Consider the following 15,740-nt stretch of genomic DNA (forward strand, 5'->3'; position numbering starts at 1 on the left):
AAGGTCAACAGGCTTACGAAAAGATGTTCAACATCACTATAGGGAAATGCAAATTAAAACCACAATGAGATATCATGTTACACTTGTTAGAATGACCATCATCAAAAAAGATAAGAGATAACAAATACTGGTATGGATGTGGAGAAAAGGGAACCTTGTGTGTTGCTGAATTGTGAATTGGTGCAGCTGTTATGGAAAACAGTATGGAGGATCCTCAAAAAATTAAAAATAGAACTACTATATGATCCAGAAAATCTACTTCTGAGAATATATCCAAAGGTACTGGAAACACTAACTGGGAAAGATATCTGTACCCTTATGTTCACAGCAGCGTTATTTACAAAAGCCGAGACATGGAAACCACCTAAGTGTCCATCAATTGATGAATGGATAAGTTGTAGGATATATATATACAATGGAATATTATTCAGCCATAAAAACTAGGAAACCCTATCATTTTCTTCTTTTTTAATCCTATCATTTTCGACAACACAAATAGACCTCGAGGGCATTATGCTAAATGAAATATGTCAGACAAAGAAAAATGCTGTATGATCTCACTTACATATGGAATCTAAAACCAACCAACCAACAAAAATCCAAATTCATAGAAAAAAGGATCAGACTTGTGGTTACCAGATGTGGGGAGGTGAGGGAGAGGAACTGGGGAAGGTGGTCAAAAGACACAATCTTCCAGTTATGAGATAAATAAGTACTAGAGATGTGCGGCACAACCTGATGACCACAGCTAACACTGACATGTGATGCATAGCAAAGTTGTTAAGAGAGTAAATTCTAAGAGTTCTCATCACAAAGAGAACAATTTTTTTTCTTTTCTTCTGTCTTTTCTATTTATTTTATCTGCATGAGAAGATGGACATTTGCTGAACCTATTGTGGTAATCATTTCATAATATATAAAATCAGTACTGTATTGTAACTAACATAACATAATAAAAAAATTAAAATAATATATATATATATATATCATACCACCATGCTGTATGCCTTAAACTTATACAGTGATATACGTCAAATATTTTCCATTAAAACTGAGGAAAAAAATCATACTGTGTATTCCTTCTACACACAAAACTACAGAGAAAAGTAGAATTAACATTTCTTAATCGCCTTCTGATTACCAGGCATGGGCAGACCCTTGTACACATCATCTCATCAATATTCACCATGGCTCTCCCATTTTGAAGACAAAGTCCAGAGAAAGTAAGAAATATAAACCAAAGTCTCTCAAAAACAAGAGATAAACTGAGTCCCTAAGACCCACTGAGTATGAACAGAAATCTCTAGTTTCTTCAAAAGTGAAAGCTACTTTCTACATTAACCATGTTAACTTTAACTATCAAGGATAAAGCTATTTTTGAATTTTCTAAATAAATAAATGTAAAACCATCATTTTTTTTCTCAAGCAAAAAGTAAATATTTGCCAACACCACAAGTAAGGAACCACATGTACTGTAGTTTCCTCAGTTTCTCGCTGAACTTGACATTCACTAACTGGGTACAGGTATCACAGAGAAGAGCAGTGGGACTGCCGTGGGTATGCTGAAACTCACAGTAACCTCTCTTGGAAATAATTTTCCCATACATCTCCTAGCCAGTGGCCTCATCTGTGGCTTGGAGTTCAGGAAAAGCCTAAACAAGTTTTACTTTATTTTGGTGCACAAGGAGATGAAATGCAAGCGTTGCGGAGACAGAGCAGAAAACAGATTGAACAGGGATTTCCTGAAAGCAGTGTGATCCATAGTGTTAGAGCCTGAGAGTACCCAGGCCACCCAGACCCAAACCTAGCAGGGAGACACATTCCTAGATGGTCATTATGGTCCAGTGCAGCAAGTGCAAGGAAGTAAGTTTGCATAGAGTAATTGCCCAGAAGATCATTCTTGTTCCAGAAGGAAACATGGAAGGTTCCAGAAGGAGCAGCATGTGCTATGTTTTGAGAAAAGAGTAGGAGAAAGTGGGATGAGGAAGTAGGGCATTTCCAGTGAAGGAAACGGCACAAGGGGCAGAACAGCTTAATGGTCTCAGGTGCTGTCAATAAGCAAAAGGTGAGAAATTCGGTCCACAACATTTAATCAAGGCTGAAATTCTGGAAAGTGAGGTTGGGAAGTTTTAAGTCCCTAGGTTAGATAGACATCCTGTGCCAAGGCTTCTACCCCTGGTCAGAAGCAGGAGCTGCTTCGTACGCAAGGCCGGGTGTCATGGCTGTGTAGGGCACCCTGTTTCTCAGGGATCCTGGGTCCACAACACACCCACTTATCCTAAGTGACCATAAGGTTATGGCAAATTGCCCATCTGGACCCAGGGGTTCAAGTATTTATGTTCTATTGATTTTGTACCTATTTGTGGAAAGTCAGTTTCTCTCTTGGCTTCTATTTTTCACCTTTCAGTTAAGCACAAGCGAACTCTGCTTGAGACATTAGAATAAAGCACTTCATCACTAAGAATCTTTTCAAAAGGAAACCCAAAGTTTATCATTTTATCACCCACCAACTATAATTCCATAGATACCTGCAAGTGCCATCTTTTAACAAAAAGGTAAAGAAAACGTGTTAACTTCTTTGGGTGAATTTACATTCCTTACCATGAAAATGGCCTGCTTTACACTTATCCACACACACCCCACACACACTGCACTGCTTTTACTTTTTTTTTTTAAGATTTTTATTTATTTATTTATTTGAGAGAGAGAGAGAATACAGAGGGAGAGTGAGGGAGAAGCAGACTCCCCACTGAGCAGAGAGCCTGATGTGGGGCTCAATCCCAGAACCCTGGAATCATGACCCGAGCCAAAGGCAGACACTTAACGGACTGAGCCACCCAGGTGCCCCTGGACTGCTTTCAGATGAAATTCTTGCCAACTTGTCTCCATTAACAACAATTTAGTCTTTCTGTGCTGTTTTTGTAACTAAACCTTATATTACTCCAACTCAGGACAGGCATAACATAGCAATCTGGGGCTGGGGTACAAAAGCACATTATTTAAAATAACCTGGATAATACAACAACTTACAAAGCAAACTGCAGCAGATGTAATAGCAAAACTGATTTCATTGTTCCATTTTTCTAAAGGACCCACTGGCTTCCCCAAATCAGAAGAAAAAGACATACAGCATTGAAGCCTTTTTTATTCCTTACATATTACTGATATTTTTATGACTAGCATTAAGAGAGTGTAAATATAATAAATGAGAGATTGTACTCTTAATGTTTGTTTCTTAACATTTTTCATAGAGTAGTTAATTCGTGATGTTGGAGTTTAGGCTTTGCTTTTTCTTTTTTATATTGTTTTAACACTGAAATAAGCTTTTCCTTCACTAAACATAATGCGTTTTCTTATCAGTAGTATTATTGAAATAGGACCTAAAAGGGTAACGTAGGGCAAACTGTTGTGTATTTATTTTACAAAGAATCCTACTTTCACAGAGAATGGTCCAAAAATCTCTCTCATTCCTTCCCGCCCTCTCATGTTTGAGTTGCACATCTTAAAGTGAAGAAGGCAGCAGATGAAGAAATCGAATTTGGTCAAACAACTCCAAAGCCTACAGTAACTCCTGCAAATGTTCTTGAGAAACTTCAAGAGTTGGAACGAAAGCCAGTTGAAAATCAGAAGAGACAATTTAAAGAATGACCTACTCATCCCAATGTATATCATACACAAAAGGTCCATTAATAAGGTCAAAAAATAAATGTACGTGTTCCATGTGTCTCCATCATAATTAAGAAAACAGCTGGCATTTTAGTCTTCTGTCACATCTTCTACTCTGGCCTACAACAGAACTTTTACCTGTTTTATTGAGATAACTCAAGATTAACAAACAAAGAACCCACTTCTTGTCAGGATTGTTTTTAGACAAGTTCAACTCAAAAATACTTTTGGTATCACCTTCACAAGGAAACGTAGTCAATGGTGAGCTGCCAAACTGTTACAATGGGCTTTTAATTCATGCCACTGATAAGTAGAAGTTTATGCATTCAAACCAGCCTGCCATTCATGACAATGCAGAATAAATCAGGTCCAACTGCCCTTCCATCCCTACCCAGCACACCTTCTGCACTTTTAATGCAGAAAACCTGCATGACACAAATTGTCCAAGACTCAGAGCTTCATAATGCGGCCAGCCCTACAGGTAGGAAAACAGGTGAGGATAAGCACAGGTATAATCGGAGAAATCTGAACATGAGCCCATCACCTTTAATCTTGCTTCATGTCTTTCAAAATATGAGGTGTTTGCTGTCTATAGAGATTCCCTTGAAAATACAAAACCTTTGGAAGAGATTACACAGTGCATTAGCAAAGAAAAATTTTGTTTAGTTCACCGTTTTTAGTTAGGGACACCTTCCAGAATAGCAGTTGTTGTATGACTCTATTCTATTAAGCAAACTATGTTGACTGGTACATTCCCGATCTTACATACAGTTATGTGGATTTGTTTTGAAGTTTTATTTTGCTTGACCAACCCTTACAAAACAGTATGTGCATTATGATTCAAAGTTTGTTTTAAAAAGGCACATATATGCCTAGGAAAAATTCTGGAAGAATATAGACAGAATACAGAAGTAAACAGTATTTATTTCTGGAAATTAGGATTACATTTTTAAAAGGTGGTTTTCCTTATCCTTCATTATATTTTTCCAAATAATCATCAACAAATATGTATTATGATAAACAAATCAATTCAGTTTTTCCAAAAATAAAGATAATTCTGACCAGAGAATGCGTTTGAAAGCTTTTGAGAGGAAAAAAAATGGCTTGGATTGTTTTAAGAACAGCCACATCCGAAGCTGGGTATATGTGCTGGAGTTTCTGTGGTTATGAAATTTTTGACAAATGCCCATGCAAGGTGAGGATTTTTTTTGCCACTTTCCAGTTTGTTTTCTTCCAACTCAGAATTTGGGGTTAATAACAATGGACTGGAATCACACGTTATGAAAAAAGCTATTGTTTTAGATATGTTAATTTCCAAGCTTTCTAGGACTAAAATGCAATGCCTTGCTATCACCAAGTGAATGGAGGGAGGATGGGAATCTACAACAAGGCAGTGTATTTATGTTTATGTTTATGTTTATATTTATATTTATTTATATTTATATTTATATTTCATTGTTTAGCTCAAACTGTCTATAACCTATTAAGCAACCTAACTTTTAGTGACTTACCTCTATAAGATTATAGTAATGGACCTTTTAAGCTGTTTAAATGGATCAACAAAATGCAATTATAATTATATGTAATGTGATTATTATTACATGTAATAAATAATAATTATAATTTTGTTTGTGATGATTCAAGTGAACAATAAATACAGTACATTATTACCCCATTAGGACTATTATTATCTACACCATAGATTGCAAGCCTTGTTTTTCACCTGTTTTGGTACAGCTTATGAGCTAACCACGGTTTTCACCTTTTTTGTTTTGTTTTGTTTTTATATTTTTGAGTGGCTGGAAAAAATTAAAGAAAAATAATATTCGTGAAATGTAAAAATAATATGAAAGTCAAACTTCAGTGTCCACAAAGTTTTACTGGAAGAGAACCGCGCCTTTCTTTTAAATCTGTCCGTGGCAACTTTTGCATTACAATGGCTTCTTCTTTTTTATTATTATTACTATTTTTTATAATTTTTATTGCATTACAATGGCTTCTAAAAAGAATTGTGACAAAGCCTAAAATATTTATTAGCTGATCCTTGATACAAAAAAATGTTTTCAAGGTCGTTCTGAATATTATCTGTATTTCCCATCATCAGTCTCTAGATGGCAGGAAAGATCCTTAAACTAGGGGGAGGGGAGTTATTGGCATATTGAAGATATTTACATTGCCAATTAAATCACCCCCTAAAAGTCAGCCCTTCCAACAGCACAAAACATTTTTTCTATGCATGTTCAATAAGCCAAACATTAAATCTCCAAAAGAAACCAAAGGATTCATTTAGTCTAAACTACTGTCTGTACTGAAATCTAGCATTTATTCACTCCTGCCTAAAATAAATAAATATTACATAAATCTGCACCATTGAAGAGGCTTCTCAGGTATAACCAACACATGAAATTGTAATACATTTATAGTGTACAATGTGATGATTTGATATACATGTACATTGTGAAATGATTACTTCAATCTAGTTAATTAACATACCAATGACTTCTCATAATTACTTTCTTTTGGTGAAACTGCTTAAGATCTATTCTCTTAACAAATTTCAAGTATATGATATACAATACTATTAGCTATAGGGAGCTTGCTGCACATTAGATCTTCATAATTTATTTACCTCATAAGTGAGTTTGTATCTTTTTACCAACCTCTCTTCCTTCCTCCCCACGTCACCCCGGCAACCACTTTCCTACTGTTTCTATGAGTTGACTCTTTTGTTTAGATTCCATATGTAAGTGGACAAGTCTGTCTGATTTATTTCTTTAGCAGAATGCCCCCAAGTTTCATCACGTTATCATGAAGGGCAAGGTTTCCTTCTTTTTTAAGGCCGAATAATATTTCATTGTGTTTATATACAGATACATGCATGTATGTACATATACACGACATCTTCGTTATCCATTCATCTGTCAGTGAGCCCTTAGCTTGTTTCCATATTGCGTTTCTTCAGTTTTAATGTGTCTGTAACATTCTTCTCTTTATAGGCTGAATGTTTACTTGTTAAGCGTCCGGATTATGCCAACTGGGTTTAGAATTAGGTTGTAAGTGTGTTGAGTACTAACTTGTTTTAGTGGTTTCAGAACTTGAATTTTTTTTCTAGCATTGTGTAGACACAGCTACAAACTAGACAGATTTTATGCATGAATCAATAAAATCAAGGTGAGGAGGTCCAGACACACATTGCTGCTTCATATCTACTATCACATGAAAACCAGATGAAGATCCCCTGAAAGAAGGATGCAAATCTATATCATCGGGATGATAATATTTCTCATGTTCTTTTCAGTTGCAGGTTCTCATTTCTCAACAAGAGGACAAAAAGCACCTACACCACTTCCCAGACACATCAGAGACAACGATGCTGGCACTGCTTTCATCCCCCTCACATTCTCTCCCGCCATTTCTCCCCCACTCTCTTTTTTCTGTAACTTCTGGTTATAGATTTTTCCACGGAAACAGAAAGTTAAAACAGGACAACGGATAACCCAATGTCAATCATACATTTTCCTGTATGCCCACACAACAATCATGCACCTAAGAATTAACAACGATTCTATACAATCAGCTAATAACGAATGAATGCTGAAATTTACCCCCTTTAACCTCAAAATATCTTTTAGAGATTCGTGGTTGAACCAGGATGTAATCTAGAGTCAGGCTTCACATCTGTTTGCTGGGTTTCCCCAGTTCTCCTTTATTTTTTTTTTTTTTTTTTTAAAGATTTTATTTATTTATTTGACAGAGATAGAGACAGCCAGCGAGAGAGGGAACACAAGCAGGGGGAGTGGGAGAGGAAGAAGCAGGCTCATAGCGGAGGAGCCTGATGTGGGGCTCGATCCCGTAACGCCGGGATCACGCCCTGAGCCGAAGGCAGACGCTTTAACCGCTGTGCCACCCAGGCGCCCCTCCCCAGTTCTCCTTTAAACTAGAACAGTCGGTCCCCTTGCTGCCTCTACACACACTTCTTTTTATGATGCTGAGTGTTTTAGAGATCAGATCATTTCTCTTATAGTATTTACATTCTGTATTTCTCTGATTGTTTTCCTGGGGAGTCATTATTTTTCTTGCCTTTATCTATTACTGTAAATCAGGGGTTAGGTCTAAAAGTTCAACAATATGATGCCATATACTTCATATTGCATCATATCACAAGTGTGAAATGTTGAGCTATCCCACTTTGGGTAGTACTAGTTTAATCAACTGGTTGTGATGCTGATCACCATTACAAAAGTTTAATTTTCCCTTTGCCATTGCCAAATAATCAGCAAGATTATACGTTGTCATTCTGCAAACATGGTTTAGCCCAACAACTTTTTCAAGTAATGGTTTCAGTTTGCAATGAGAATCAGTATTTCATTAAGAACCGAGATGTAGTAATTTTCTAATTCTATTATTCCTTCCCCTTTTATTAGCTGGTGTTATCCTGTAAAGGTGGGTTTTGTCTCATCAACTGAGAATCACCTAGAGTTCCTTCTAGAAAGTCAAAGTAAATGCTGGATTCTTTACCTTTAATTCCCATTTTTCAAAGTAAGGAGTTGGTGTAATAGTCGTCTTCAATTGAAGCAAATTAGTTCTCTCTCTCTCTCTTCATGAATTCATGCATTTTTATTTTTATATTTTTATAATCAATTCATTATCATATTTTGCTCCCTTTGGCCTGTGAGAGCATCTTCCAGCTGGATGCTTTAACACTTTTTTAAAATTCTTTGATGTAAAATGTTCTTCTGTGATCTCTTTCCACAGCTGTGACCTAACAGCAGCCTCCCCTCTCTCCATGTTCTAGCAGCACTTCCATCTGAAGAGACCTTCTACTTCCTTCTAGACTTTGTCATTCAATAACTTGAAAGTGCTAGATTGCTTCCCCCACCTCGCCAAACCTTTGCTGAGAGCATCAACTGGAACTGGGAAGAACCCCTGCAAATTCAAACAAGATCAAAAAGGAGGGCTAGTAGCTCCCCTTGAAATGCCTTCACCATTTCTCTTACCTTGCATAGTAGTCATTGGGCGGAACTGCTTCTTGGAAGAATTGGAACTGGTATAAATAAAGTCCAATCAAGTGCCCCGCCGTGAAAATCGCCAGCAGAACACAGAGACAGCTGAACAGCAACGGATCGAATGTGCGGCACCAGGACCACCAGGTGCACAGACCCAAAAACACAAAGAAGTACACAGATGAGGTCAAAGATGGCAACATCATACCTAAGGAAGAAGAGACATGGTCATGACAACTTGCCCGGAACCGGGAAATCATTTACCACTCAGGAACTGTAACTCTTAGAGATTATACACATTTCCTTCACATGCTTTCAGGAATGGATCAAGCTATTAAAATATGAATCACATTTTATTTATAAAATCAGAACTTATGCTGTTTTTGTTGTGATAAAAATTCTATTAAAGTGATATTTGTAAGTATAGGCAAACATAAGATGATGAAGAAATTCTTCCCATGGTGTTTGAGCAGAGTAAATATCTACTTTTCATAAAATAGAATTTAGCATATTTGCTTGCCTATTTCCATCTTTCTACTCCTCCCCCCCAGTTTTTCAGGAATACTTGTATGTTCGTTCCAACTTTCCCTGCTATCATTTTTATAATAACTTACTTTTTTTTTTTTTTTGGTTAAGTAGGTTCCGTAACAATATTACATCTGTGGCCAAGGCCCACTAAAACTTTGCCCTACCCAACAAAAGTTGATCTACACTATTGCCACAAAGGGGCACGTAAAATGAGGTAATTCTTTGACAGGCATTTAAAAACGTTTGCGGGGGGCATTTTGAAATGACTCTTCGTTAAAATATTGGGATATATTTCTCGAGAAAGTGTATTCTCTTTCACGCTTTTTAATTTTACTATTAAAAAAAACAGTCATGTTGTTTCACCTCCTGCAATCTCAACGACGAGGTATGGACTAAAATTCACAGCAGCTCTGGAGCAGCTGCCAACAGCGCGATGGAAGGAGGGAGAAGATGGAGATAACGTTACTATGGAACAAGTGGTCCACAGCCAAGATTTAAAGGAAGTGAGTGTCTGTGCTGCAAGATTACAATCTGAGGAAGAAAAATAGTATATCCTGGAGAGTTCAATTAAGATTACTAATGACCCAGTGTAAACAGACGAGTTTTCAGAAGGCGCACAGTGGCTCTGGAGGGGAACCCCAACTTTGTTCATCAGAGCCCATTGCCCTTCGTGGGCCCTGGGGGAGAAGAGTGGTTTTTCGGATCTACACCTAAAACATGACATCACTTCAGATATAGGAAAAGATGGCTTTACGGAGGTTGACAGAAACCAACTAAAAACACAAACGCTAGAAGTGAACAGGAAAAATGATTGCCGCGTGTGTGCTGTGTACATGTGGCCAGTTTTCCAGCATCTACACTTAAGAGTTTGGTGTCACAAACCAGAATTGTTTCTATCTGTATTTTCTCCTCAGCCATGTCTTTCCTTCTTCGCCCAAGTGCTACCACCTGTGCTCCATCCAATGCCGGAAATGCTCACCTGATGAACCGAGTAAAATCGTCACCACGACTTTTCCAGCGGTGGTGATCATGTTGCCGATAAACTCCTTAAGCTTGGAGGCCACAGAGGCGAGTCTGCGGAACATTTTTAATTTTGTGCTCTCTTCCACCTCGCCTTCAACACCGTCCCCTTCATCTAAATCCTCTTCATAGATCAGTGCCTCTTCTGGATCTATTTTTTCTCCTCCAGCCTAAATAAAGAAGAAACAGAAAACACTGCAGTCCAGAACTCTGCCTCTCCACCCAGCAGATTATATGGTTTGTAATTTATGGGTCAGTCAGTGAGGTGAACTTCACAAACCAGAGGAAAAATGCAGACAACCACTTATGTCCCCCCAGGTCTCTGACAGTGCTTGTGAAAGCCCAAGTCACTTGGATCTTTCCCGAAGAAGTAAACAGGAAAGGTCACCAATCACAGGGCCCTGAAGAGCATGTTGTCTGAACCACATGAACTCATTTCCTATAGGCAGAAGAAGAAACTGAAACATCTATCAAAATTTTAACTTTCATCAATCTGGGTTCGGTTTCACACATTTATAGTTTGCCACCAAGGCGATAGGTAGTTTGAGGAAAGTATCCATGCCTTTAACCAAAAGGGTGAGTCCAATCAGTAGTTATGAAATCCCTTTTCTTTCTGAAGTAAATTTTGTCCACTATTTTAGTGTTTCCTGGCCATGGGATGGTGAGTGGTCCTGGGTTACTTGACTAGATACATAGTCACTTCCTATTTTATCCTTTTAAAAAATGATATACTGGTTCGATCCTGAATGATTCAGCACCCCAGTACTATCATCAGAGATTTAGGGAAGAAACGCATGGGCAGAATAAATACATATTTCTATGCATTATCTTAAACTGGGTATACAAGGTGTTTTTGTCTGTTTCGTTTTCAAAGAATACATCAAAAAGTTTTTTGACTAATTACAGTCTTTCCCTAAAAGGTTCAGGGTTTTTTTTTTAAGTTCTTAGAGATATAAGCCATCACTTTAAGACAAAAGTTGTTTCAGATGCGTGAGGTTTTGTTTGCATTTGCCTCTAGGCTGGCCGTCTTCTCTTGAGCCCAATTGAAAAGCTTGCACTGGCTGCAGAGCCAGGAGGGTCTTTAGGCCCAGTTTAGACGTTTCTTTAGGGCTTAAAGAGTACAGACCAGCCTCTCCATTTTTCCCATTTTAAAGCCTTTTCCTTGATCCACTTAGTTCAGATATTTAAATTAATATTCACCAACGGTAACGGAACCTCTAACTATGCCCATGTGCACTAAAGGAAGCCAGCATAGGAAGGCTGATATGAAGTTCAAGTTAGTCCTGAGTGGCCTTGAGAACTCAGAGATCTTCTCTTTGCCTAGAAGGGCTCAGGCCACTCATAACTTATGCTATTGCTGAAGCAAAGGGTACAGGATACACACTCACCCTCTACACCACACACACAAATTTAATCTCAGGCCTATTCAAGTCTATATACCCAAACTGGGTTCTGCTGTATTCCATCATGACACATTTGCATCTTTTCCTGAAGGAAAGGAATGTCTCATCCTTATTCATGAAGATTTCTCTATAGATTCAGGGCCTAGTGTGTGCTAATATCTCATAAGAGATGCAGTGATAAACATGTAAGCAAGTAGAAAATTAACAAGCTGAATATCTCACAGTAACAAATGCTAGTCAGAGAATTAAAATAGGGTGATGTGACTGTGAGTGGCAGGATGGCTATTTTAGATTCTGAGGTCAGGAGAGGCTCTCTGAGGAGGTGACATTTAAGCCAAGATCTGAATGTCATAGTCACCAGCCATGTGAAAATCCTCATCAAGAACATTCCAGATGGAGGGAAGAGCTGGTGAAAGTCTCCATGGTATGTTCAGAAAGAAGGCACATGATCCCTGACATACATCCTCTTCCACCAATTCACTCTACCCATTGTCAGCTGATAAGCCCACTTACTACTTCACTGAGAGAAGGGGGGTTAACCCAGGGCTGGCACATCAGCCTATCAACCTAAAGTTCACCTGTGCAGCAGGCACTCGGGCGCCCCTGTCCTGTGACTGTGGATGAACTACATGCCCTGAGACACCAGGGAGAATGACGGTCCCAGCCACCCTCCCCTTTCCCCTGCATTACCTCATGCTCCCTTTCTCCCATATCTCGCCATCAATCAAAAAACATGCCTCACCATCTCCAGCCCACACCCCTTCCAACCCACATTTGCCAAAGTGACTCTCCAAGAGTTGGCTAAAAACATGGCATCACTTCCCCTATGCCTCGTTTCCCTTGAACTCACTCTAACAGGAGTTTGATCGCCAATCACTGCACATAGTGAGGGCTATGATGTGGTCTGTTTCACATGGTGATGCCAAGGGACACCGCAGCTAGGAGGCTATTGCTGTGGTCAAGGAGGAGATCACAGAGCTGAGGAGAGGTTCATGTCTTTGCAGTTTGTCTTAAAGGTCAAGTCAGCAGAACTTGTCAGTAAATTTGATGTGGAAGGAGGAGGGACAGAGAAGAAGCAAAGACAATTCCTGTATTTTTGTCATTATTGAGGAGATGGGAATAAGGAAGGGTGGAGCAGGTTGGGGAATTCCGTTCTGAGATGCCCTTCAGGCTTTCTTGTTGGAGATGTTCCAAGGGCAGCCAGCACAGGAATTTGGAGGGCTGGGGGAGGTGGAAACTGGAGAGGTCTATCTGAAGTTCAGTGGTAGAGAGATGGTTTCTAAAGTCAGGGGTCTGATGAAATTACCTGGAGAGAATACAGAGCTTGCCCTCCTCTCAGGCGCTACCACACCTGGAACCAGTCTGTCTATCCAGCCTTATCCTCATCTTCACCTAGAAGTACTCCCTGCAGGCAACCACATGGGGGAACCTAGAGTCCACAGGCTCCCTTGGCCGTGGGACATGCTTGGAATGTGTCCTTGACTGTGAGATCCCCTCCCAAGCTCTTAAGGCCCCAAGGTTCCATACCAGCTCTTCCTTTCCACCTGCTCTGGCTCCCCCAAGAGTTTCTGTGGGGACCCATCCCGTGAACCTATTGCTATGGTGCCCACACTGCCATCCACCACATACAAACCATCTGTTCATGGGGCATGTGTTGCTTAATTTCCTCCTCACAACAGGGCGACACATAAAAATCCTCTCTGAGAAAGAAAGTTTGGCCAAAACCTTCAGTCACCGTACTTGAAAAAGGAGACATGGAGAAACAACACAGCTAGAGCTGCCTGGGTCCCATTCAGAAACACACTCCTAACTTTCATAATAAATGGCTCATTATTCAACTGTAGAATTGCTACGGATATAGATTAAATCAAATAAAGTTCTCTGGTCAAGAACTTTTGTGAGGTTAGACAAATGCATTTCCTTGACCTCTCTTGGGCAGGACTGGGGCCCCTGTGCCTTTTATAAACATACCACTGTACTTGAGGGTTTTAGCATTTTTGTACCGGAATCCCTGGGGCCCTCAGTTGGAAACGCTTTCTAAACCTGCCAAGCTGAGAAGAAGCCGAAAGTGAGCCAGGTTGGCCTCTGTGAGCCCCTACTGTCCAGGCTGGGGCCAGAACTGCCATTAGTCACGTCAGGCCTGCTTTTTAACAGGCAGGCTTTCTCCCCCTAAATGATTCGTGTGGTGAAGTATAAACACGAATCCTCTGGAACAGCGTCCACTCGCTCAGATGTATTTACTAACAAGCAACGTTGCTCGTGGGAGCTGTAATCTCTCCTGGCACTGGAACGCAACCGGACTCTGGCCTTGAAGCTAAGGAGGAGTAGCTATAAATGAAGATATAATTCCCTTGATTCCAGAGTGATCTTACACATTAAAAAGAGAACACTTCATAGTTTAGAAAGGTAAAAAAAAAAAAAATCCATGTTATTACTGCCCATGTCAACATCTAAAACTTATTTGAAGACACGTAAATCCTTCGACTTGCCTTTGGTAAGACTTCCCCACTTCAAACGTGCCAACATGTATTCCCGTAGTACATCTGGGATCAACTGCATGCAAGGCCAAGCTTCTCTGAACCTGGGTCAGGGTCTGAGCGCCAAGCAGCCGCTGCATCTCACCCCACAGCTGCGTCCCCATGCTCGGCACACAGCAGTCATTCCCGCACAATCCGGACAGTCAAGACACAAGTTAGCCTTGGTGGAATGCAAACATCCATTTTTCTTTAGTTCCGAGTACTCAAAGATTCAACCTGGGTTGGGGTAGGTCCTAGAGATCACCTGGGAATCGTTAAGAGGGCAGGTATCTAGCCTCACCTCAAACCTCCTAAATGAGGAATTCTGGGAGCGAATCTCAGGCATCCCTATGACCACAGAGCTGCCCTAAATGATTTTGAGGCAGCCAATGTAGAATCCACGCACAGGCTGCCATCCGCCGGATCAACGGACTCCTTGCTCGGCATGGAGCATGGACCAGGCAAAACTGTAAACATTGTGTCGGAATCATTCGCTAGGCAGACTCCCTGAATTAGAAAATACATCGAAGTAAATAATCTGTGGACCCTCCTTCCAATTTCAGTCAACCTTTACGTGTTAGCCCGTAACTTCTCATCAGATGAATCCACTTTCTTCTTTGTGGCTAAAACCACCCTATTAAAAACATTTCGAGGGAGCGTATCAGAGTCACAAACAAACAATCTGGAGGCAAAGGGAACGTTTTTCTAAAGTGTCATGAGTTGTTTATTCATTGTTTATTATTAAAAGTTAACAATTTATCTTTGCAGAATGGGTTCATCTCAACAGAAGAGCCCAAGGAAGGAAAAGGCAAGTGCGGTGCCTCACTGCACGAGACAAACCATAGGCACCATGCTGTCTGAGGAAGGAAGCAGAGCGAGCGCCTCGCCTGTGTGACGTCACTGTATGTTATGTAAGCCCAACGGGACAGCATCATACGGATAAACAAATATTTCATCCTACGGCCACACTTGTATTAGGAAGATTATCTTTCCAAACTTGCAAGAGCAGTGGAGCTTGGTGCCACCACCCACATCCCCCTGCCTCCAGGACACTGATTCCATAGCTCTGCGATGGACCCTGCATCAGAACCTCCAAAAAGGTCCCAGGTCAAATCGCCAAGTTAGAGATTGCACCAATCTTTGCAAGTCACCTGAAACATTTGAAAGGGAAATGAACAATAATGGAGGGCAGCCAAATCGGATTGACCATTATTTCAAAGGTTTATATCTCTAGGGTTTATTTTAAAAAAATCACTTAATGGCATACCATAAAACCAAGTCGGTATTGAACACACACACACACACACACACACACACACACACACACACACACACACACACACACACACACACACACACATACCCTGATGCCATCTACTCAGTTTGTCTCTGATTAGAGAGATTATTACTAACCAGGGACCATCCATCCATTTCCTCCTATAAGAAACAGCTGAGTTTAGCACTTCTGACACCCAGTGCTCCCTCTAGAAATAAAGAATTCAGGGAGTGATAACAAAGCAGCACTTTGAGGGCACGCAACCCTTCCTGTTGCTCCAAAATTTCCTGAAAGATTCAGGACCCATATAATACCTTCTGATGGACTG

General features: G+C 40.0%; 1 protein-coding gene across 5 annotated transcripts in view; it reads right to left on the bottom strand.

The window, feature by feature from the left end:
• PIEZO2 (piezo type mechanosensitive ion channel component 2) overlaps window positions 1-15,740 on the bottom strand; it is a 450,496-nt gene that overhangs the window by 162,519 nt on the left and 272,237 nt on the right. For all 5 annotated transcript variants that reach the window (XR_006778951.2, XM_045793888.2, XM_045793887.2 and 2 more), the window contains exons 6-7: window positions 10,177-10,387; window positions 8,664-8,877 (exon numbers count right to left, since the gene is read on the bottom strand). Coding sequence is in view for 4 of the 5 variants with exons in the window: in XM_045793888.2 (XP_045649844.2) it covers window positions 8,664-8,877; window positions 10,177-10,387 (425 nt within the window). In the remaining variant the exon portion in view is untranslated. The remainder of the gene's footprint in view (window positions 1-8,663; window positions 8,878-10,176; window positions 10,388-15,740) is intronic.

Source organism: Ursus americanus, chromosome 19, assembly GCF_024610735.1.
Source record: "Ursus americanus isolate L20-20 chromosome 19, mUrsAme1.1.p, whole genome shotgun sequence".
Taxonomy (NCBI): Eukaryota; Metazoa; Chordata; class Mammalia; order Carnivora; family Ursidae; genus Ursus; species Ursus americanus.